The 25083-nt window shown below is 27.9% G+C and overlaps 1 protein-coding gene across 5 annotated transcripts in view; it reads left to right on the forward strand.

Moving 5' to 3' along the window:
* The window catches only part of Rdl (Resistant to dieldrin), a 120273-nt gene that overhangs the window by 78616 nt on the left and 16574 nt on the right, over window positions 1-25083 (forward strand). For 3 of the 5 annotated variants that reach the window (XM_065505574.1, XM_065505578.1, XM_065505576.1), the window contains 2 exons: window positions 5575-5712; window positions 20468-20752. In XM_065505574.1, coding sequence (XP_065361646.1) covers window positions 5575-5712; window positions 20468-20752 — 423 coding nt within the window. The remainder of the gene's footprint in view (window positions 1-5574; window positions 5713-20467; window positions 20753-25083) is intronic. The other 2 variants (XM_065505575.1, XM_065505577.1) reach the window with 1 other exon arrangement.

Here is a 25083-nt window from a genome sequence, read left to right on the forward strand (position 1 = left end):
AAATTATATTTATAATTAAAAGAAACATATACCCCAATAAAATTAAAAAAAAAAATTATTATAAGTAAGAAAAAGTACCACTGGGAAGGACCTTCTTTTGGTACTATATTTATTTGATTTGTATAGGTTCATTAATTTAGAAAATCAAAAAGTACTATTATGGTCTTCTTTGTATTTACTGCTATTAGAAACATATGTGCTTAGTTTTTGGAAGTTTATGAGTTCATTGGCATAGAAGTATCAAAAGTACTGTTAAGTCCCACTTTTTGTAAGTTCGTACTTCACTCTGTAATAAAAATATGTGCCGTATTAATTTCTAAAAAAGAACCTAAAAACCTTTTTTTACTGATAATATCCGAAAAGTACCTTTAAGCGATTTGATTCTTGTTTACCAAGTATGCTGGTAACATGGTACTAATTTAAAATATTAAAAAAAGTACCATTAGAAGAAAAAAAGTACTATTTTGCTTATTGAACTCCTAATTGCATATTTATTATCTCAATAACTTCAAATAAAACGTATTTTGCCATTTGCGATATATTGATGTCTTATACTTCAACAAGAGATCGTGATAAGCATTGGTCAAGGTCAAACTTTTTTCTTAAAGGTACGAATTTCGGAAAAGAACCAAACACGTATTTTATAGGTGTTTTTATTAGAGAAATATATACATTATTTGGCGAGCTGGATCAAAGGATAAAAATGTCCTTTTTTGAGATTTTTTTAAAATTTTTCCCATATTTCTTCCAAAGGAAGTATATGTAAATTTGGTATCATATGAAAGGTCTTTGAGAGACGCATTCAATTGGTTATTAAAAATTTAAAAAAAAAATTTTTAATTTAAAAATTTTAAAAATTTTCGACAAAATTTTAGTTTTTTTTAATTTTTCAAAAACTTTTTTTTTCTCAAAGACCTTTCATATGATACAAAATTTACATATACTTCCTTTGGAAGAAATATGGAAAAAATTTAAAAAACCTCAAAAAAAGGACCTTTTTATCCTTTGATCCAGCTCGCCAAATATTGACCCGAGGACAAAAAAATTTCAAAACGTAGTATTAGAATGAATCAAATTTTCATTTTGGTAGGCTTCCGGATTAAACATTTACATAAGTCATATCAAATTTCATACATTGCGAACCATAAGTCTTAAACTTCACCCCAACAGCTCTGGCTTCATAACAACCCAATTATCATGTTTTATGACAGACCAATTATCATCCACTGGGAACTACCGAATCACTTCACTCTGATAAACACAAAAAATTTGCTTTTCAAACATTTAACAATCCAGATGTAGATAGCGTAAATCGCCCCCTGAAAAAATCCTGCTTCCCCAAAAAACACACGTTTCAGTATAATCATTGGTCAGTTTAGAACATTGGTAGGCGAATAGAGAGATTTTAATTTGAGTGCATGTATGGGTAAAAAATTAAATATCCGCAACAACATCAAGCAACTGAATGAAATATTTATATTTTTACTCTCTATTACACTCAATTATTTACATTCGGGTTGTGTACGTGTAAAGTTGACGAAAATCTTCCTAATTTGAACAATATGAACGCCTACCAATAGTTTAGAACAGTGGTGCCCAAACACATACCATCAAAGCTTTGGTTGTGTTGGTAAAACAACGAAGAATTTAATTTTATTTTGTTCTCTGAAATGAAAACAAAGCAACAAACACATGATCATTATAAGAAAACACACAAGTAAGCTTATAGTGTTTGTGTATCAAAGTAAAGTCAGCAGAATTTTCTTGCCCTATTACGCGTGCTAGGGAATTGTGACTGGATTAGAATCATCACAAAACTGAGACATTATCATGCCACAAACTTTGATCAATGATACCTAGTTTAAAAAATAATTCACAATGTGTTACAATTTCTATAAAATTATAAAATAAATGTTTAAAAACTTAGGTTTTTCCCTTGTAAATGCATTATTTGACATTAGAGCCGATGAACTACTCTCCACGAATTAAAGGCATCTTTTATCCTTTATAAGGTCTCCGAGAGCCAAACGTGTTAGCACTGAAAGAATATTCGATTTGTATTCTTAACTTCGTTAACCACAAATTGATATTCTGATATTCACGCCATAATATTCGTAACTTGAGCAATACGCATGCATTCCATTGTCCCAATGTAACATATATGTATATCAAGTATAGGCATGTAAAAGTTAATACGATCGTAGCTTTAAAAAATACTGTGGTATTCCCGTGACTAAATTTGATACTTTCAAACAATATCTAAGAATCAAAGTCTCAGAATCGTTTACTGTTCAAAATAAGCATGTCGCTTCATGTCGTATTAAACTTCTACTCTTCCATTTGCGCCATATTGAAAAGAAGAATCCTGCTAAACAAAAATGCTCAACCATACAGTGTGGCAAAGATTTCTCAGCATTCTGGCAACATATGGATTCCGAGCCAAAAGAACTGCTCATCTTATGAATCAAAGAAAGAATTAAACCAATATCGGATACTCTGTTCCAAAGTGAAGCGTATCCCAGAGAGAGCGATCTGCTTCAATCGAAACACATAATAATCGGACGGGGTAAAGTCTGGACTATAAAGCGGGTGGGGCAAAACTTTCCAACCACTTCTTTATAAATAGTTCTTAATAGGTATTGCAATATGTGCCAATGCTCGCTTCAAATGAATCAGATGCGTTCGGTACATGTTCCCTGTGATGGTCTGGCCACATTTCAGTATCTCATAATAGATAGGACCCTTTTGCTCTCATAAATTACAGAGAATTGCCCTACCGCCACGTATATTTGGCTTTGGTGTCGATTCGGCTGGTTAGCCCATCATAACATATGATCTCTTACGCTTCGGGTTATTTCAATGGATCGAAAGCAATGATTCGGTACAAAAATCATTTTCTTTCATAGTGTTCCAGCATCATTTCGAATATGCAAAATCATCTTTTAAGGTTTATCGGCTTCAATATGATACCCAATTTCCCTGATCTTGGATGAATGATCAGCATGAAACGTTTTGAAATTGGTGCTTAAGTAGCTTCCAAAGCTCTTGTTGAGTTTTACAACATTTTTCAATTCTTGGCTGGCCTGGGCGATCTTTGTCTTCCGGGTCAAAATAATCACCGCACAAACCATCTCTCGCTCATTGTTATCGATGTAACACATTCATCATAAGCTTTGGTGAGCAATTGGTGTGCTTCAGCGGCACTTTCATCAAATTAAGAAAGTAAAGCCAAACTTCCCGCATATGCCGCTTTGTTGGTACAAAATTCGACATTTTCGAAGCAAAAAAAAAAAAAAACTTTGTTGTTTACACTATAATATTTAATAACAGTGAATAACAGTATTTTCTATAGAAATTTTAAATAATCACGATGTCTGGTCATAAGTTAACTAACTATAAGTTCTGTTAAAATAATTTTTATATGAAAACTGTCAGTATAACTTTAGGGTAAAACATAAATATACATTGTGATAACGGGGGTGAGTGTAAAATAAAGTACTTATTTGAATATTACATATTATTTTGATCAAACCCTGAACTTCAGTATATTTATATTGGCGTCATTATTTAGGAAATCAAAATTTTGAAGTACAAATATCACGGTTATATTGTTTATATATACAGCAAGCAAGATTAGCTCTCGTTTTAATACTTCTTATACTTGACAATATTCTCCTAAAAATATATTTTTATTTATTTATTTATTTTTCAAAATCTTACTATAAATCTCAATAATATTAACAGTATGTGATCGAAGCTTTCACTCCTTAACATTTGTCGTTTTATATGTTTTGTAAATACTAAAATTATTATTTCAATAATTTAATAAAACATTATATTCAAGCACCTTATTTTGTTTAGTTATCATTTTGTATATTTCTTTGTTATTTAAATTTAATTTATTTTTCTAAATAACAACAAATTGTAGCAAAGATTTTTAAAAAAAAAAAAAGCATTCAAATAAATATCTAAAAAAACAACAACAAAAACTTAAAACTCATTAATTTCTGAGATTTTGTTTGTATACAAAACTCTTGAACCTCTTTAAAACAAAAAAAAGTGCCAACGTTCTTAAACCTTTTTCCAAACCTTTGATAGAGAGTTAAATTGAAAAAGTGTAGGCAATGAAACAAATAAACAAATAAAAATAAATGCTACACTTTTTCCAAAACTTTTTTTTGCTTGGGTAGGCTGAAATGTTTTCTAAAACAAAACTCCCCTCCCCCGGCTCCCTCTTTTTATGCAACAACATTTTGTGTTTTTTTAGCAATATGATTAACAACAACACTTGAACAAAAATAAAATTTAAAAAAATAAAAACAAAATTCAAACATTTGTATAATAAAATATCTACAAAAATGCTCTGGAGGGTTTCGTTATTCTTTTTTTTTAATGCATTTAGAAAATTTAGTTAGCATTTTTTAAATACCATCATAAATATAGCAAAACAAAATATAAAAAATTAAGGCTATTCACAGGCTTTAGAAAAATTTCCAAATACTCAGGAGAGAACAGTTTACTTAAAATCTTGAGTATTTAAGAGTTTTGTTAAGCTTAAGCTGGTGAATAGCCTTAATAATAATTCAAATTCAAATAGAAATGAAAAACAGTTAACACAAGAGCACCTGAAACTGCTTTTTATAACAAAAAAGACATAAAATATTAATCTAACAACAGCAACATTATATAAAATGGTTATCAAAAGAAAAACTTAAAATAAAATTAAGAATTCGTTAATAATTTAGAACACTTAAAACAAAAAAACGTACTACCTACCATCACCAATACCACCACCACCACAACTACTACTGCCAATATGAACAAACAGTAGCTTAAATAATTATTTAAATTTATTTAATCATATAATTAAATAAATAGAGAATTTTATTTAAAAATCTTTAATTAATCAAATGCTTTTAACAAAATATTTTAACAAACAATAAAAGCAAAGCAATGTATAATAAAACGGCAAAAATATCTAATTTTTAAGTTTCATTTTAATTTCATTGACACCCTCAAATTCTGAATGAGACTATTAGCGAACAACTAACATTAAAGAATAATTAAAAATCATTTAAACAAATCTTTATAGAGAATAAAGAACATTTAATATTTTATATTTATAATATTTAATAGTAATAATAACAAAGTTAACTTATTTAGTATTAAATAATAGTCTCATCTTACTTTGTTTTTTGTTTTTATTTATATAAATACAATATACAAAAAATACAACAAATATTTCTTTTTCTTTGTTTATATGAACATTTTCTCCTTAAAAAAAAAATAAAACCAAAATCTTAAACTGAAATCCAAAAAACCAAACAAACAAATATATATCTAATATACTTCAATTTTTAAAATCAAATGAACAACATTTTATGCAAAAAAAAAACAATTCCTTTAATGCAACTTCAACATTTTTTTTAAATTTCCACAAATTTAAAAAAAAAATATTAACAAACTGTACATACAATATTTTTTAAACAATCATAAAAATAATAACTAAAAAAAATATTAATACAAAATAAAACAAACTTTAAAAACGTACAAACAAAATTAAACCCCCAAAAGTCGGCTATACGATGCGTGATATACGTTATAAATGGAATGAAGGACCAAACTCGGTTGGTGTCTCGAATGAGGTTTCGCTACCACAATTTAAGGTCTTGGGCCATCGTCAGAGAGCTATGGAAATCAGTCTTACCACAGGTACCTGTAGACGGTTACCGAATTTAATAATTATACTTTTAAAACTTGATTTTTTTTTACCTCCCCCACCCCTCTTACTTGAATTTTATTTACTTGACTTTTATTTGAAATCTATGAATTTATTATTATATCATTTTTCGGTTTGTTTGTTTTTTCAAATCATTATGATAATAAATAATATTTTTTTTTTTTTCAATATTTTTGTTTGTTTGTTTTTCAAATAAATCAAACACAACAAACAAAAAATAAAACTACAAACTGAGAAAGCTTTTTACAGATTTTCAAATAATATAATAATATAACAGCCACAAAAATAAGGCTTAATTTAAAATCATTTCTTTTTTTATTAACAATTTAGCTTACAAAATAAAAATTCGTGCAAAATTTAAAATAAATTCTGAAATAATTATTTGAAATTAAATTTAAAATTATAAAAAAAAAATCAATCCATTACATGCAGAGCAAGAATATAGTTGTAAAATGTACATGCTTACGACAACCATTTCAACATTTTTAAAAATTGTTTAACAATGTTATGGTCAGTGTAATTATGTATATGATAGTGGTAACCATATGTTTATGTTACCATTATCATATATATGGTTATCATAATTATGGTGAAGTAATACATCATAATAATGGTTACTTACATTGCTATAATCATATGAGTGGTAGCTTAAACATATTATGGTTACCGCAATCATATACATAATTACAGTAACCATAATATTGTTAAAAAAACTTTTAAAAATATTTAAATGGTTATGGTTAATATGTACAACTATATTTTTACTCTATTAAATATTAATTTAAAATTAGTTAAAACTTAAGCTCGTTTTTCCTTTTCAACAAAATCTAGCTTTCTCATTGTAATATTTCCAAAAAAAAACCTAAAAAAATGTATTAATTTAAATTGAATTGAACTAAATTTAATAAAGCATGAAAACGCTAGCATTTAGATTTTTAATTTTTATTTAAATTTTTTGTTTTCCTAATAATTTTTATTATTTTTTTTTTTCTTGAAATTATAATTTCATCGTTTTCTTAACACCTCAGTTCTAAATCAGCTTTCATGGTTTCATAACAAGAATAACAAAAAAAAAACAAAAAAAAAGTTACAAACTAAAAACAATGAAAAAAAATGACACCATCGATTTAATTTTAGAGACATTAATAAATTAAATTCAAATTTTTAAAAACCAGTAGTTCTATGCCAGTAGTTGCCAACATTAATCCAATGTAAAGGAATGTATCATACATTTATTTTATTTCTATATAAAACTCTCTATATCTCTGTCTTTATCTCTCTCTCTCTTTCTATACAAAAAATATTTTAGTAAATAACTAAATAATTAAAACATAATAATAAATAAATAACTATACAAGCTTTTAATCACTTAGATTTTATTATAAACAAGTCAGAGTCCTAAATTCGGCCCCAGTCGAATCATAAATACCCTCCACCCCATAGAAATAATGCATTTTACACCATAAACAAAAAATCTCTCTCTCTCTTTTAAATCAAATTCACCAAACACGCTAAAACACCTACCGTTAAATCATGACAACTTGACGTATGAAAAAAAATTAACACAAAAAACACACACACAAAAATATTAAAAAACAACAACAACACTAAACATTGGTATGAGTATTAAAAGACAAATGACAAATTGGTCGAAATCGAAAAAACAAAAAAAAAAAATTTAAAAAAAAGTTGGAATAATTGTCCTGGATTGAAAGAAAAATTGAAAAATGAGTTTGGAAAAGTACAAAAATACACTAAATGGCCAAGGTTGGTTACCTACATCTACCCAACGCTGAAACAACAGGAATAAATTATTGAAATATCGGTCAGAGAAAACAATTAAGTTAAGACAATTGATTCGTTACTTACCCTAGGTCTATACCTGATAAATTTTTTATTATGATAAAAGTCAAAATGACAAGATGAAAAATTATCAGTTATAGTCTCCATTTATTAGTATTATTGCTTCCTTATGACAAAATTGTTAATGCAACTTTGTCTAGACATTAAATATTTGTCAAGTATAGACACTTAACATAACACTTGTCATGACGTTTGTTGTCAAGAGGCTTAAGAAAATATATAATTGTCTTGACTATTTTTATCTCTTGTAAAGAAAGTAATTTAGTTGCTAAAACTAAAATGCATTCATTTAAAATTCGAAAATTTTTATTCATTTTGTGTAACCAACCTTGCTAATTACTCACATTTGGTACAATTAAAAAAAATAAATAAAAGAAATACTACGACAACACCTCCTTTTTAAAAAACTTCTACAAAATTTTATAAATCTACAAAAAAATTCATTAAAATTGGTTATAACGATCGGTCTGTATTTTTTTTAAGACAATGAGACAGGAAATTGGTTCTTAGAAGGTTAACATGTTAAAAGCGGTTTACAACTGATACTTTAGAATTGTCTATCCTTTAGAATTGCGAGCTTTTGGCTAATGATGTCCTCTTTCTTTTCCACAACCTCACAGAGAGCAATCATTGCTTTATACAATAAAATAAAAACCCCCTCAAAATCTGGTATTTCTTCTAGGACCATATTTTTATTGGCTAAGAATAGACAAATAGACCTCCATTTAAAATTTTTTAATTTCTCACATTTGCTTCAAATAAGATTAAGGTTTTTAGATAGAATATTGGTATAAACAATATTTCGGATTTATCATAAAAATTTTCATATTTTCATTCAGATTTACTTGGAGTATAAAGGTAAAATTTATGTTTCTCTAGATATAGCTAACACTGCAGTGCACTGGTTCAATATTTTTTTTTACAAAATCTTTATCTAATTCTTTATTTTTAACTACGAGTTTTCGCCGCCATTTAATAATGAACACGGAAGCTTAAAGAAGTGAACGACATTGTTAACATTTTTGGTGCCATGCTCTAGGTTTTTCATTGTTAAATCTTACATGTCCCCCAATTACAATAACCATTTCAAAATTTTTAAATGTTTTTTAACAATATTAGGGTAACTGTAATTAGTTATATGATTGCGGTTACCATAATATGTTTAAGTTACCATTCACATCTTTATAGCAATCATATTGTAGTAAATAAATATATGTTTATGGCGATCATGTTATTGATGAATCATTATAATAATATGTAATATGTTGATCTCAGAACATGATAATCATAATCCTAGAACAAAATAATATGGTTGCCACAAACATATACATATAACGGTAACTTAAACATATTATGGTTATCGCAATCATAAACAAAATTACAGAGATCATAATATTGTTGAACAACATGAAAAAAAAATGGTTCATGTTTTAGTTACTTAAACACCTTGCATTCAGTTATCTTTGGTTTCTCTTTGATCTGGGATCATATCATGAATATTTTGGACCTTTTGTATTATCAATCCTGCACTTTCGTACCAAGTAGTCATAATACATAGTTAATCGGGTAGTTTTTCTGTCACAAGAAGTATATTTTATATTAGCATTTATGTAGACTTATGTGGAATTATTATTTTTAATATAAAGGCTTCATTCAGGCACTGTGATCCATAGGATCTTTTGTGCAGCCCTTACGTTCATCATGACAGGTTCAGACAACGTATGAAGCCAATTATCCATTTAGATGAAAGACAAAACCATCACTAAGGGTCCCTTCCGAGCCATTTCACTCAACTCGTCGCTAATATTGTGTAGTCTAAAGCACGTGCTCTAAGGTCTCATCGCTAGCACTGTTTTTTACTAACATTGCCTATAGTAAATTGGTGGTATCTAAGACGACCAAATACCAGTAAGTATTTTCAAATCCCCCTTTCCGAGCGATAACACATTTGAGGTCTACTTTTGGACAGAATAATGAATCGTTAAACCTGCCGAGATCCACCAATGATGGGTAAATTCCGATTCAAACCAAGCTTTTTGTTTTCATAATACAAATATGCAATACAGTCCACGACGACTCCCGACCATACCTCAAAGGAAAATAAGGCCCTAAGTGCCGCCTGGCCATCTGATATAACAATTTCCTAATTTTTCAAGCACTCAGCTGAGGATATTAGAATGGCGTCAATTTTCGCCTGAAATATTTTTGGGTATATATCCATTGGAATACTCCTTTCAAAACTGGGACCATAAACACCAGACCTAGTGTCATCATTGGCATGTTTGGTGAAACACATATGATCGACATTATCGTGTCACCATTCTCTGATTCCTTTCAGGTATAAGGACTCTAAAATTCCAGCGTAACATCAACTTATGTAATCCGATACTGTAATGCTAGGGTTATTCTTATTTCATGTAACCGGATATACCTAAGACCACAAGTTAAGTCCACAGTAGATGCAAAAATACGCCACCTTGTGGACAGCTCCTGCTTACCCTTACGATCTTGGATGAACCACTTAAATCCAACAAAATAACTCAAGATGACAGCATCTCCAATATCCAGTCCCTTATAATATATGAACAGTATGAACAGTGCCTGCTTAATAGCGCCATATGACGTGTTGTTAAAAATCCCTTGAATGTCGATAAACTCTTAGCGCATAATTTAAAGTGAAGGCAGAACTTTTGTTCTGGTCATTTTTTGAAAAACAAAAGCTATTTTAAACGGAGAATATAGTTATAGTGAATTATCGTTTAGATCTCATAATTTATATTAAAGATTAACCACTTCTCACCAAAGATACTGAAATTATCCCTGTAGGGGTAATGCATCACTGCATCAGTAGTTTTTCAAATTAATCACTCTGAGGGACGATTAAGAGCACCACAAACTGCATGTAATGTCCTATGAGTTTCTCATTGATTGAACCATGTTCTTCAAATAAAATTTGAACAATTTGGTTGCATTGCTTTGGCGATAGCCTGATCATGATGAATTCACAAACTAAACTAACCCCAAAACAACAGTGAATTGTAAAATTGTTGCCAATATTATGGTTTTTTTCTCAAAAAAAAAAAAAAATCAACCATTAAAAACGATTTAAATAGTATGCAGATTAATATCTAAATACTTAGGCTCAAAATTCCAAGTAAATCTCTATAAATGTAAAGAAATTTTTAATTTTTGTGATGATATATGTCTAATTTGTATAAAGTAATCAGATCGTTAGAAAAAACTTCTACTGAAATCCACTGTAAATATGGTCCATAGAATCACGATATTTTAAACCTTTTCTCTCCAAAATTATATTTAAAAACTTCAACATTTAAAAATATCGCCTAAAAAATATTTATATTAGTTCGAAGTACAAGCAGAGATAGATATCAACCATTTATTTCAGGCTTCATGTTATGAATAGTCCTTTTGACATATCGTAACTAACATTTTTTCAACATAAGTTACTGATGTCAAACAACTCTTTAATGTTTAATGTCAAGTAATATAATTGGAGACAAAAATTGTCCTAATAGGTTTCGTTCTAAAAAGTTACAGATTATATTAAGAAACTTATTCATATGAAGCCTTAGATATTTTTCTCTAGAACTAATATCCAACTTGTAACTATTCACAAATAAGAAAATGAAATTTTAGTCCAATTTAGATCCAAATTAATGCCAGCATTTTCAGTTTTCAAATGAGCAACTTTGCTATGAAATATTAATGTTTTAGCAAACTTTCAAGACCTAAAAACCGATAGGACATCATGTCTACAAAATGTTTAAAAGGCCTAAATTAATTAAAATTCTCCCCAAAAGTATTCTAAAGTATACAGACTATTTCACAACAAGCTAAGCACCCAAAAACTATCCTAAATTTATTTACTGAGAAGAAACTTTCGAAACAGTTTTCTCCCCAGTTCTCATCAAATCCATAAGCTGCTGTAATTCTTTAATCAATTAAATATTGAACAATAAGTTTGAACTTTTGTTAATGGCAGCAGCTTAAAAAACAACAAAATAAATGGTTTTCATTTCAATACACTACAGGATATTCCATGTATACTACTCGATTGGGGCCAATCCATTTAATTTACATATTTTTTATATTATTATTTTAGCTTAATTTATCATTTCATTTGCCTTTTTTCTAATTGACCAGTTGCTGCTGCCATCAAAATTTTGACACGAAAGTAGTGCATGTGTGTTAAATAATACCGCCTAAAAGCCGCCCGCTCGCAAATTCTTAGGATTTTCATTTTAAATATGTTTTTGTTTAAAAATGATAACCGTTGTAGATTGGTTGACATATCATTACAACTCTATATCATAAATATTTATAAATATATATATAATAATAATAATAATATGTAATAAAAAAAAAACAAATATCATCAGCATTGTCCAAGTCGCTTTAACTATCCTTCAGACCCCCATGTAATGCCCCCATTATATATCCATTCATAGCCTTATAATCATTATTGTGTGTAAAGTATTTACATTGTTGAAACGTAGTTCTGATAAGACGTAGCCCTGACGTACTCCTGCATAAAACTGTAATTCTATATACATACATAGCTGTGTATATGTATATGTGTATAAAATTACTACGCGATTTGAATGCTGACCTTATTTTGTTCCATTTTGTGTGAAAAAAAAAATTAAAAGAAAACAAAACAAAACAGAAATACAAATACAAATATGAATATGAATGAAAAACAAAAACAAACAAAACCAATTTTATTTAAACTTCTGGAACAACAACAGTTTTAATTGTAATTTGAAAGCCCCGTTAACAGTTAAAGGAATACTACACAAGCTCTTTAACTCTCTCTCTCTCTCTAACTATTACAACACCAAAACACCAACAACACCAACCTATAAGAAAGAATAAAAAAAACAAAAAAAAACAACAACCAAGCAAGTATGAAATATTTGAAAACAACATTTTAACGCGTTACTAAAGAAAATATTTAAATATTTATTAGAATTTGAATCAGAATCAACAACAACAACGTCTTGAAATATTTGTGTATTTTGTATTTAGAAAATAAAAATATTAACAACTTTGACATTTCAGCTCCAATTTGGCTCATTTTCTATAACTACTCGTACCAACAAACAACAACCCAGCAATTCAGCGCAGATGTTTAAATTATTTAGAAAACATCTGCTGTGAATTGAAAACTTTAAATATAAAAACTTATTTAAACCACTTGACTTGGACTTGGACCGGCAACAAATTCAAAATTTCTAAAATTAACAGACGCTACCAACAACCAACCAACCAACCAACTCTCTATGTATATATGTATGTATGTATTTATCTATCTATAAAATCATTACCTAAGGTGGAGGGTATAATTTGACAAATAAATAATTAACCAAAACAAAAAAAGCATTTTTTATATCACCACCTAAATATTAGAATTTTTTATTATTATTACTTTTTTTAAAAAAAAATAAAAATAGCTGAATAATAACTAAATTCAATAATAATCAACTACTTACTACTATAACTACTATAACTACTACTACTACTCTACTTATATTTTGCAAAATATATACAATCAAAAACAAAATTTAATTATAAATCTAATAACTAAACTTATAATAAACGCCCTCCCAAGCATGCACTCATCTAAAACAAACAAACAAAAATACAATAAATAAATTTTACTTTAATATAAAGATACATATCTATAGATATATTAATACTATACTATCATATATATACTAACATATACATATATATATACATGTATATATATATGTATGGATGTACGTATGTATATATGTATGTACATATTTTCCAAAAACAAAACAACAAATAACGTTTAATAATCAAAACATACCAACCAACCAAACCAATTTACCAATCAAATACTTACTTACCAACATAATAAAAATATGTATAAAAATTCTGCTAAATTTATTTAAGAAATTATATTTCTTAGAACGCCAGCAGCTGCCTTTAGAAAACAATCAATTCTAAACAAAATATCAAACGTTTACAATTTTTATCAAAAAAACCATTAAAATTAAACTATTTAATTTTTCAAATCAAAATTGTCATAAATGCCATTAACCACATTAACTATGCTACAAATTTATTTCAGTTTTTCACTCATTTTTTTTATTTTTCAATTCTTTTTATTCTTTAATTTTACCTTAATGCTGGATTTATCTTCTTTTTTTTTTTTGTATTGAAAATTTTCTTAATATCTTGATACTTGATTTGTAAAATCCAGTTTTTATTGCAACCCAGTTAAAAGATAAAAAAATATTTAATACATTCTTTATATATTTATTTTTTATTTAACTAACACTTTAGTTTTATTCATTAAAGCAAAGATCATAAAAATTAATTAAATTGATTACTACTGCTTACAGATGAGCGATTTGAAAGTCGTTTCTTTGAGACAGTGGCCTTGATCACAAAATATTTTCATCTTTATACCCATCATCCAATATATATTTGGTCAATTCACAAGGTCTCTTATCAGTCATATTGTCATAATGTCCTAATATATCACGACTCGGCAGCTCGGCTTAACCGACTCTTAGGCATTCGGCGCAAGTCTCTTCTGGTTGGTTACGTTAACACAATAAACATCGCATACAGAGTAGTATTATTTTAGAACATTTTCTGCTTGAAAAGCAATAAAAACCATTGTGAAATATTAGGACATTACGACGATAAGACATGATAAGAGACCTTGTGAATTGACCAATTGATTGGTATATTGATTTTATCATTCCGTTTGTAACACATCCAAATATATATTTATCTCAGACCCACATTTCTATATATGTATATTCTGGGTCCGTTCTTGGGTCCTCATAAGACCATCTAGATATGTCCGTCCTTGGGTCCTATTGTTGTAAACACAATAGGACCCAAAAGAAAGGCGCTAGCTGGCTGAAATACTCACAAATATTCTCTGTTGATAAGGTTTGTTTGGTATTGAAAAAGGGCAACATGGATCGATCGATGATTTCTCCTAACCGTCCACCCGGAATACTGTTTGAGCACTCATATTGGTTTTATACATATTGTATATAAATCTCATACAGTTTATTTTCTTTTTGTTTAGGTATACTGTAGGTTTCCACAAAACGATGTATTTTTTACAAGAAATGGTAAATTTGAAAATAGTCGAAAAAAGTCGATTTAACTAAAAAGTCGAAAGTTCGAAAAGTCGACTTTTTGTTTCAACTATAGAATCCTAGCGTGAAGCTAGCTGTCTCTAAGTAACCTAGAATCTAGTCACTTTAAACCAGAGCAAGGCATTTCATATGCACGCGTGCTTTTCGGCCATTACTAAATTTAAAACAAGGTACTCACACGTATTAAAAACTCATTCAGTCTCGTTTGAGCGTTCATTTTAGAAGGTTGTGTTGTCGCATGTTTCTTGCTTTTGTACATGAAGATTACTAATGCAGGGATGGAATACTTAATAATTTTTAACGTCAATGTATGGTGTACGTTTTTAGAATTATAAACTTTTGCTAAATAAAATTATTTTAATCTAAAATGCTTTCTAAAATTGAAATAAGTAAAGAAGTCTAACAGAAATTTACAAATTTAAAAATATTGGCCCATAATCATAGTCAAACACTAAAGTCGGTTCTTTTTAGAAACAAGCTTAAAATAAAAACCTGCTTTTAATTATTTTGCAACTATAGTCAAAATTAAAGCATGTTATAAACTGAACCGACTTTAACTGAGTGCCACCTCAAATTTAGAAAATGTTTTCATACAATATACATAAAAAAATATATAAAAGTGGCACCGCTGAACAGCTGACATAGAAAATTAAAACAAAAAAGGTAAACAATAAATGTAACAGCAAAATCTAAAAAAAAAAACAAATAAATATATTTGACTTTTTGTCGAACTTTTTTACTTGGTGAAGAACAGCTGATGCTGTTGTTAAATGAGTTAAAAACTGCTTCAGCTAGTTTTATATTTACAGTCGACTTTAACGTCAAAAGTATATTTTATCTTGTCTATGATATTTCTCCTAAAATATACTTTATTTCTGACTATGATTATGGGCCATTATTATATACCCTTCACCTTCGTGAGAAGGGTATATATAAGTTTGTCATTCCGTTTGTAATTTCTACATTTTTCATTTCCGACCCTATAAAGTATATATATTCTGGATCCTTATAGATAGCGGAGTCGATTAAGCCATGTCCGTCTGTCTGTCTGTCTGTCTGTTGAAATCAATTTTCTGAAGACCCCAGATATCTTCGGGATCCAAATCTTCAATAGTTCTGTCAGACATGCTTTCGAGAAGTTTGCTATTTAAAATCAGCAAAATCGGTCCATAAATAACGGAGATATGAGCAAAAAACCGGGACAACCTCGATTTTTTATCTATATCTGGATTACTAAGTCATTAATACAGACAATATGGTTATCTAATGATAGATATTTCAAAGTCCATTGCAACGTAAGTTGGACCTACAATGGGTCAAAATCGGGAAAAATATTTTTTAACCCGAATTTTTTTTCATCAAAAAATTTCCTTTGTCATACATTTTTTTTACAAAAAAAAAAAAAATTTGGAAACAAATTTTTTTAAAAAAAATTAAACAATTTCCAAAAAAAAAAATTTGAAAAACAATTAAAAAAAAAAAAATTTTGTTAACCTAAAAATATTTAAAAAAATTTATTTTAAAGTATAATTTGGTGAAGGGTAGAGTAACTTCGGGTAATGTGGACTACCGTTTTGTTTTTTCTAAATTTTGGCCACAATATATATGGATATTAAAAGAGTTGTGAAGCAATAAATTAGCTAATGTATTCTCTAATGGTTTTTGCAGTTGAATATTTTTTCCGTTAAAGGATAAAAAAATTTATGTGAAAATATTGTAAGGAACCCAAAAATCAGCATTAAAAAAATTGGAGGGTAATATGGACCACTATATGAGGGTAATGTGGACTAGTATTTAATACATAAAATTCATGAACCAGCTAATCATGAATGATTAAAAAATTTAATTTCAATATATTTTTATTAATACAAACTAAAAAGTCGCGTTCTTGGCTTAGATAGATTGCTTACAAAGTACATAGTTATTGTCGGGTAATATGGACCAGTAGTACATAATCAAGTAATTTAAGTGGTCCACATTACACGAACTTGGGTTACAGTGGTAAAAAGTTATTTTTACCTAATAATCTAAATGTGCTTAAATTCTTACCAAATATATGCAAAACTACAAAACAACCAACATTAAATTCTACCAAGTAACTGTACCAAATTTTGTTTCTTACTTGAACCGAAAAAAATGTTGAGCAGGCGCATTAATTTCAATACAAGAATAAAAAGTCAACATATCAATAACTCATGAAAGCAAATGTGCAATTGTCGTTTCAAACAAATTGTAAAATGTACGACAAATCAGTTTTATCATACCTTCAATAGTTTCTGAAAAAAGACACTGGTCCACATTAGACGCATAGTCCACAATACCCGAAGTTACTCTATATAAGATTCGGCTCAGCCGAATATAGCTCTCTTACTTGTTTTTAATTAAAATACCACCATTTCAAAATTAAAATTTCCATGTCTGTGTGTAGTGATATGAGAGTATTTTTCTCTTTTCTTATTTTTCGCTCTTGCAACTATTGACCAATCGCATGTGTTGCCGGGCTCTGCTTTAAACGAAGCTTTGTTTACAAGTAATTGATTTTTGACTGTCTATGAAATATATTTTTCACTCTCTATTTAAGGTCAATTAGCACGCGTACATGTTAAAATGACTAGTAATGTATCTAGCTGATCAAGTAACCAGTTTGATAGCTAGTAATGTAACTAACTCTATGTAACCGATATGTGAATTAGACAGTCTCATTGTAATCCATAAAACACGAACGTATCAAACAAACTAGTCATATAGCCAGTTATATAACTAGCTGTTTCCCTAAATGATAGGTAAAATCACATGTTACTTATTACAGTTATTCCAGTAATTTTTCAAAAACTATACCAGTTAATGTTGAAAAATATAAAATAACAAATTTAAAATTATTTTGAAAAATATGAAAGAATAATTTAAATGTATGTCAAATGTTGTGTTATTTACAATAACATTTTTTTCTGGTCACTTTGAAATAAAAATCTCACCCACAAAAACGATTTTTTAAAGTCGAAATTTTCTAAAATTTTTATTACTTTTTAATTTTCTCCGTTACCGCAATTTTTAAATATAGATTCGAGCCAGGTTGATAAAATAAAAAAAAATATTTGCATTTCTGGGATATAAAAAATTATCTCCAAATTTTCCCGCTGTTTGTGGGTGAACTTTTATGACAACAGCGAAAAAGTAATATCATTTTTTTAAATAACTTTCAATTGTCTATTCGACTATGCTAGAGCCATTTTGATATTTGCAAAAAACGTAAAAAAGTTATAGCCCTATTGCACATGTTTACTGTATCCATTTCAACATTTTTAGAAGTATTTGACCAATATTTAGGGCACTGTAATTATTTGTATGTTAACATCCATATGATTATCGCAATTCATATATATGATCGTTCTAAATAAATATATGTTTACGCCAGTCATATTCCTGCTGAATAATTATATCATAATCTCAGATTACTACTAGATTTACTACAATCATATATATAATTGCTACAATCATGTGAATCGTAACTTTGATATATTATGATTACCACAATCATATAAATAATAACAGTGATCATAATATTGTTAAACAACGACAAAATATCTAAAATAATTGACCCATTGCAATGCCAATTATATGCAAAAGTGACAGATCCTTTTCATAGAATAACCACCAACAACCTGCCACGTAACTAGTTCGGTATCAGTCACAACCCTAATCTATATAATAATTAAAAAAATCTATAGAAAAGAAAAACATTATTTTAAAGACTCAATGTTAATTAACCACAGACATTTAACTGAATCTCTACCGATAAAACTCGTTTGCTACACATCGAAGTATTGATAGTAGATCCAAAAGATCGGTTCCTTATATCTCCCTTGTGTGGAAATCCACTCAAAATTAATCAATTTTTTATATGTGACGAGGGTTGTTCATTAAACGCATAAATGTATTAAAAAATGTATTTTGATGTCAAGATATATAGAAAATAACGTTGCCTAACCTCTTGTGTGGTTTCCCACACATATGTAAATTCGATGTATTTTGCACAAAGGATAGCATTTTTTCAGGAAATATGCTTTTTCGACCAAAAAGCTGTATTGTGTAAGCGTAATCTTGGCCAAAATGTGTTGAAGATAAACTAATTTGATGACAAATCGATACAAAAATATTAAGATAAATAAATAGATGATGCTAAATCATGACTTTGATTACAAAAAAAAATATTTTGCTCGTGTAAACTACAAGACATAGCGTATGTGTGGAAAACAACACATGAGGGTAAACAACGTGTGTTTTTTTGAGGGTGACATGAAGATTAATTTTTTCAATGCTTTCATTGCTAATTATGAATGTTCAAGGCCTTTTCTGGAGACTAGAGAAAAATGTTGCCCGATTTTCGCCATACTTTACATTATAATTTCATAGTACTTAGAACTAATTTCAACATATTTATGACTGCTCAAACAGTAATCCGTGGGGACATTTGTATGGGGCCTAGGTGAAATAATGGACCGATATTTCCAATTTTTAATACAAAACTAACTTTATCAACAAAGAATAATTTCAGCTAGCTAGCTCCTTTCGTTTGGGCTCTATTGTGTTTTCAACAGACAGACGGACAGAGGGACGGACATGGCTAGATCGTGTTAGAATCTTATGATGATGCAGGATATATATACTTTTTGGTTCATAGACTAATATTTCGATATGCTATAAACTGAACGACAAAATCAATATACCCCCATTTTAATGGTGGGTACATTTAATCAGTTTATTAATTGTTTGAAAATTAAAAATTTTCAAAATAGATCAAAACGAATTAAATAAATAAATGAATTGAATATCCCAGTTATAACACAATAATGTTCACTTTTTTCATAGACCCCAGACCCAGAAAAGCCCCTTTTGCTTACTAAAAAAAAAACTAGTAGATACTTGCAAGTCATTTCCACACTCGATTAATAAAGCCCCAATTGACTCAGTAAAACCAGCAACTGTGATGAAATGTCTTCAAAGTTTTAATCAATTTAATTAATTTTTATGCTTGCAGCTTCTTTGAGACGCTTTATTAACAAACTCCATTTCGAAAATGTGTGTGTGTCTGCGTTTATTTTAACATCCAATTTTTAGTTCGCACTTTTTCGAAATGTCCTTTTAGTTTTTAAAATAAAAACCAATAATTTAACATTTTAGTTTTTTTTTCTAACCATATTTAATAAATGTTTGCCACTAGTATTAAAAAGTTTGTTAAAATTTCAGTTAAATTATTTTGTCATAATTTTATTGGTCTTGTTGTCTTTGTTTTTTTTTATATAATACCTTTTTTAGTTTTAAATATACAATAACAATAAAGTATTATTATAAATCACTTATAAAAAATATATTTTTATTTCAGTTTTTTTTAAAAAAAAATAAATTTGTTGATGTTGTTATATTTTTGTTAAAGATTTCGATTATAGTTTTTTCATTTGTAATGTTCAATGTTTTACTTATACGATTTTATTTTTAACAAATTTATGGTTTTCGTTATAAAATTTATATAAAAATAATAAAAATTATTAACACTATGGTAATTCCTTAAATAATATAATGTTTTTTTCTCTTTTACACAAAATATTAACAAAAAATATACCAAAAAAAAAACTAAAACTAACGATGTGATGCTGGAAATTTGGAAATAAATGAAAAACTAAAAATTAAACAGGAAACTATTCTCGTTTGGCGTGCGAGATACAATTTGTGCGTTCTATGGGTTATTATCTTATACAAATTTATATACCCTCTGGACTGATCGTTATTATATCATGGGTATCATTTTGGCTTAATCGTAATGCTACGCCAGCTCGTGTGGCTTTAGGTGTCACCACTGTGTTGACCATGACAACGTTGATGTCGTCGACAAATGCTGCGCTGCCAAAAATTTCATACGTTAAATCGATTGATGTTTATCTGGGAACATGTTTCGTGATGGTCTTTGCCAGTTTATTGGGTAAACAATGAAAACTTCTCTCAAACTTTCTAACTTTTTTTTCACTTTTTGTATCTTTTAAGTTTATTTTTTATTCGTTTGTTCTTCTGTAAATTCGTAGTTTAACAAAAAAAAAAAAACTATAACATAATGCCAGCAATTTTTTTTTGATTTCAATATTAAATTGCTGATATTTTGTTTAGTGGTTTTTTGCAAATTTCTTTCTATCTTCAAACTTCTTTATTATTGTTTCAATTTTATCTATTCTATCAAAATGCTACGACTAATTTTGAAAACATGTACTGCTCTGAAACTGGTACATGTTATTTTGACACATTATCTTTTTCTTTTCTTTAACAACAAAAACCTATATCTACAAATATTTATATATTTTTCTGTTTTATTTTAACTTAAACTTAACATACTTTTTTCTTTATATAAAATAAAAACTTTTATTTAAATTTTGGAAACAATAAACTGAAAGCCATTTCAATTTATTGTTTCGAAAAGTAAAAAAAACACTCACCATTCCAAAAAAAAATATAACAAACAAATAAAAAACAAACACCCTATCTATCACCAAAGAGCACTTCAATAAACGAACTAACTACACTTCAAAACCAAACCAAATAAAATAAAGTCTTCTTTAACAAACTACAAATACTGCGAGTAGTGTTCAACTATAAACTATTTTCAATTCCAAATACTTGCATTTATTCAAAATTCTTAGTTTTTTATTACTATTGAAGACAGTCTGGACAATTAAAACTATTCATTTGAAATTGATGAAATTCTGATGTCAACAATGTTAAATTGGTTAGAATTTCAAATTTCCATAAAACAAATATAACATTTGCACAGACGGACACTGTTTCAAACTCTGCCTACACCCAGAGAAAAAATATAGTGTACCATAACCATTTTACAAATTTGTTAACTATATTATGGTCTCTGTAATTATGCATATGATTGCGGTAACCATAATATGTTTAAGTTATAATTCACATGATTATAGCAATGACATATATGAAAAAATGTTTATTGCAATCATGTTAATGATGAAATATTACATATGTTGTAGCAAACATATATATGATTGCAACAAAAAATATATGTTTATGGGAATCATGTTCATGATGAATAATTAAATCATGTGTTTCTCTCAGAGTATGATATTTATTATGTCAAAAGAATCATTCGAATCGGAAGAAAAACTACAACATTTTATGTATATCAAACAAAAAACAAAAATTTTGTGAAACTGAGCGAATTCACTTAATTGTGAATAAATTCGTAAAGAATCCATCGCTATTTATGATTGATAACTCATTTTGTTCCCATTACTTGTGGCTTTTCGATAAAGCATAAAATCTAAACAATTTTAGCCGTTTTCGATTTTTCATGATTTTTTAAAACAAAAAAATTAGCTATTTTCAATTAAAAAATTTATTTTTTGCTTCAATTTGTTATTATAACTCCGGAACTACTGAGCCAATTGAAATGCAATATATAAATGAAAATTTGTACAAAGCTTGGGGAATATTATTTCAAAATTCAATCAATCGAAATAAGATTATTTACTACTCAATTTTATGTATGTCAAACAAAAAACTAAAATTTTGTGAAAATGAGCGAATTCACTTAATTGTGAATAACTTCGTATAGAATCCATAGCTATTTATGATTGATATTTCATTTTGTTCCTATTACATGTGGCTTTGCGATAAAGTAATAAACCTGAACAATTTCTGCCGCTTTCGATTTTTCATGATTTTTTAAAAACTAAAAAATTTGCTATTATCATGTAAAAAAAAAAATTGTTTGCTTCAATTTGTTATTATAACTCCGAAACTACTGAGCCAATTGAAATGCAATATATAAATGAAAATTTGTACAAAGCTTGGGGAAAATTATTTCAAAATTCAATCAATCGAAAGAAGATTATTTACTACTCAATTTTATGTATGTCAAACAAAAAACTAAAATTTTGTGAAAATGAGCGAATTCACTTAATTGTGAATAAATTCAAAACGAACTAATTGCTTTTTATATTCGATATCTCATTTTGTTCCCATTACATGTGGCTTTTCGATAAAGCAATAAATCATAACAATTTCAGCCGTTTACGATTTTTCATGATTTTTTTAAAAAATTATTTTCATGTAAAGAATATATTTTTTGCTTCAATTTGATATTATAACTCCGAAACTACTGAGGCTATATAAATTTCAGTTTTTCTAAGAATTATCATTATTTATGTGGAGAAAAGTCAAACAAATTTATAATTCAACTTAAAAATTGTTTTAAAAAAGCCTCTCCATAAAATTCAAAATTGAGCCTCTAAAATTTTTTCGATTTTGTTGCCTTGTGTAATCATAATCCGAGAACAACACAATATGGTGGAGTATAATATCATAAAAATGGTTGCCACAAATATATATTCAATTACTGCAATCATATATATGATTGCTACAATCATGTATACTTACTTAAAAATATTATGGCTACCACAATCATATAAATTACTACACTGACCATAATATTGTAAAAATATTGAAATAGTTATGGTAATCATGTACAACTATATTTTTTCTCAGTGTGTACATTTTCAAATCCCAGTTTATTGGCAAAATTGCTTTACAAACCTACATACTTGTTTCACATTTAAAATGTAATTTAAATTCCTAGTTGATCAATTGTTAAAGAAAACTTTATTAATATGCTGATGAAAATCAAATCAAAAAACCAAACAGCAACAAACCAAACTAAAAAATTGAAAAAAAATTCTTCTTGAAAATGAAAGAAAAGAAAAAATGAACAAGACAAAAAAAAAACACAAGAAATCTCTTTTTTCGTATTTGTATGTTCTTGTTAAATATTTTTGTTACTTTGACAAAACAAAAAGCAAACACTATCATTCGAAGAAAATAAATACAAACTCATTGTTATGCACGAATTCCATTGGAAAAGGGTTTCAATATACAGTCTAAAAAAAATATTTATATATGCGCAATAAACTCAACACTCCACTTCAGGCATAAATATTATTTTTTTTTGTTTCATTTATTTTTCATGTTTTGTTGGAAATTAATTTTTATTTATACCAATTTGATTTTATTTTTAAAACTGAGTATTTTAATTTAAAGCAGGCAGCTACAACAATTCTAAAATTATATAAATCTTCAAAAAGCCATGAAAAATTCGTCAAAAAAAAACAAAAAAACTTCAAACCTAAAACAGTTTTTGGTTATGCCATGTTTTTCACCTAAAAATTGCACAATATTTCTACATTTTAAGCAAAAAATATAGAAATTTGTAAAAACTTATTTACATCATGCAACATTATTATGATGGGTAAGGAAAAACACGGCATAACCTAAAATGATACCCTGATATCATATACGCCCAGCTTCCGGTAAAACTACGTTACGTTTCTTCTAACTACTCATACGTTTATCTCTATTAAATAAATATTTACCATCTTCTACTGCACAACTTTTACTACTTTTACTACTAACGCACTCTCCTACGCTACGAAAAAGGTATGTATGGTATTCATTTTGGTATAGATATCGCAACAATTTGTTCGTAGACTTGTCAAAATATTAAGATGATCGGATTCGTGCCTTATAGGATCTGAATTTGCATTAATGAGATTTTCCATTTTTTTTCCATTTTTTGCTAAACATTGGGCTTAAATTCTTTTTACATACTTATTAACAGGGCAACCAAAAATATGCTCTAAAAAAAAGGGTTTTGTGCGAAAAATGTGCTCTTAGAATATACAAAATATGCACTAAATGTAGTTTGTTTTAGTTTAAAATTAAAAATTTTATTAAAAAATAAAATAAATGGCAAATAAAATACTAAATTCATAAATTAAATTTGGTTTTTATATTTGGGGTATTCAAACGGTCTGCTGTTGGGTCATATTGTCATAATGTCCTAATATTTTTTTTTAGTTTAAACAAATTGAAACACAACAAAAATTATTTTTAACTAAAAAAATATGTTAGGACATTATGACAATATGACTTAATAGGAGACCGTTTGAATCTCCCAATTATATTTAACTTATAATGTCTTTATCCATTGAGGAAAGACTTCACGTTTAAAATTATTTAATACTTGTTGATCGCCCCGCCCGGCTTCGTCCGGTAGCATTTACTAATGTTAGTTCTTCAAGTTTCTCCAAGCCACCCACACCACCCTGTTCTTATTTATTTGCAAATGAAATATCTAAATTTGTACTGCATACTTTAGGGAGCTTTTTTATTACAGTTGACTGGACTCACAAAAAAAAGAATTTCCGAGTTTTAGCCGGAATTTTTGATTTTTTTTTCTTTACAAAA

This window comes from Calliphora vicina, chromosome 3 (genome assembly GCF_958450345.1).
Source record: "Calliphora vicina chromosome 3, idCalVici1.1, whole genome shotgun sequence".
Lineage (NCBI taxonomy): Eukaryota > Metazoa > Arthropoda > Insecta > Diptera > Calliphoridae > Calliphora > Calliphora vicina.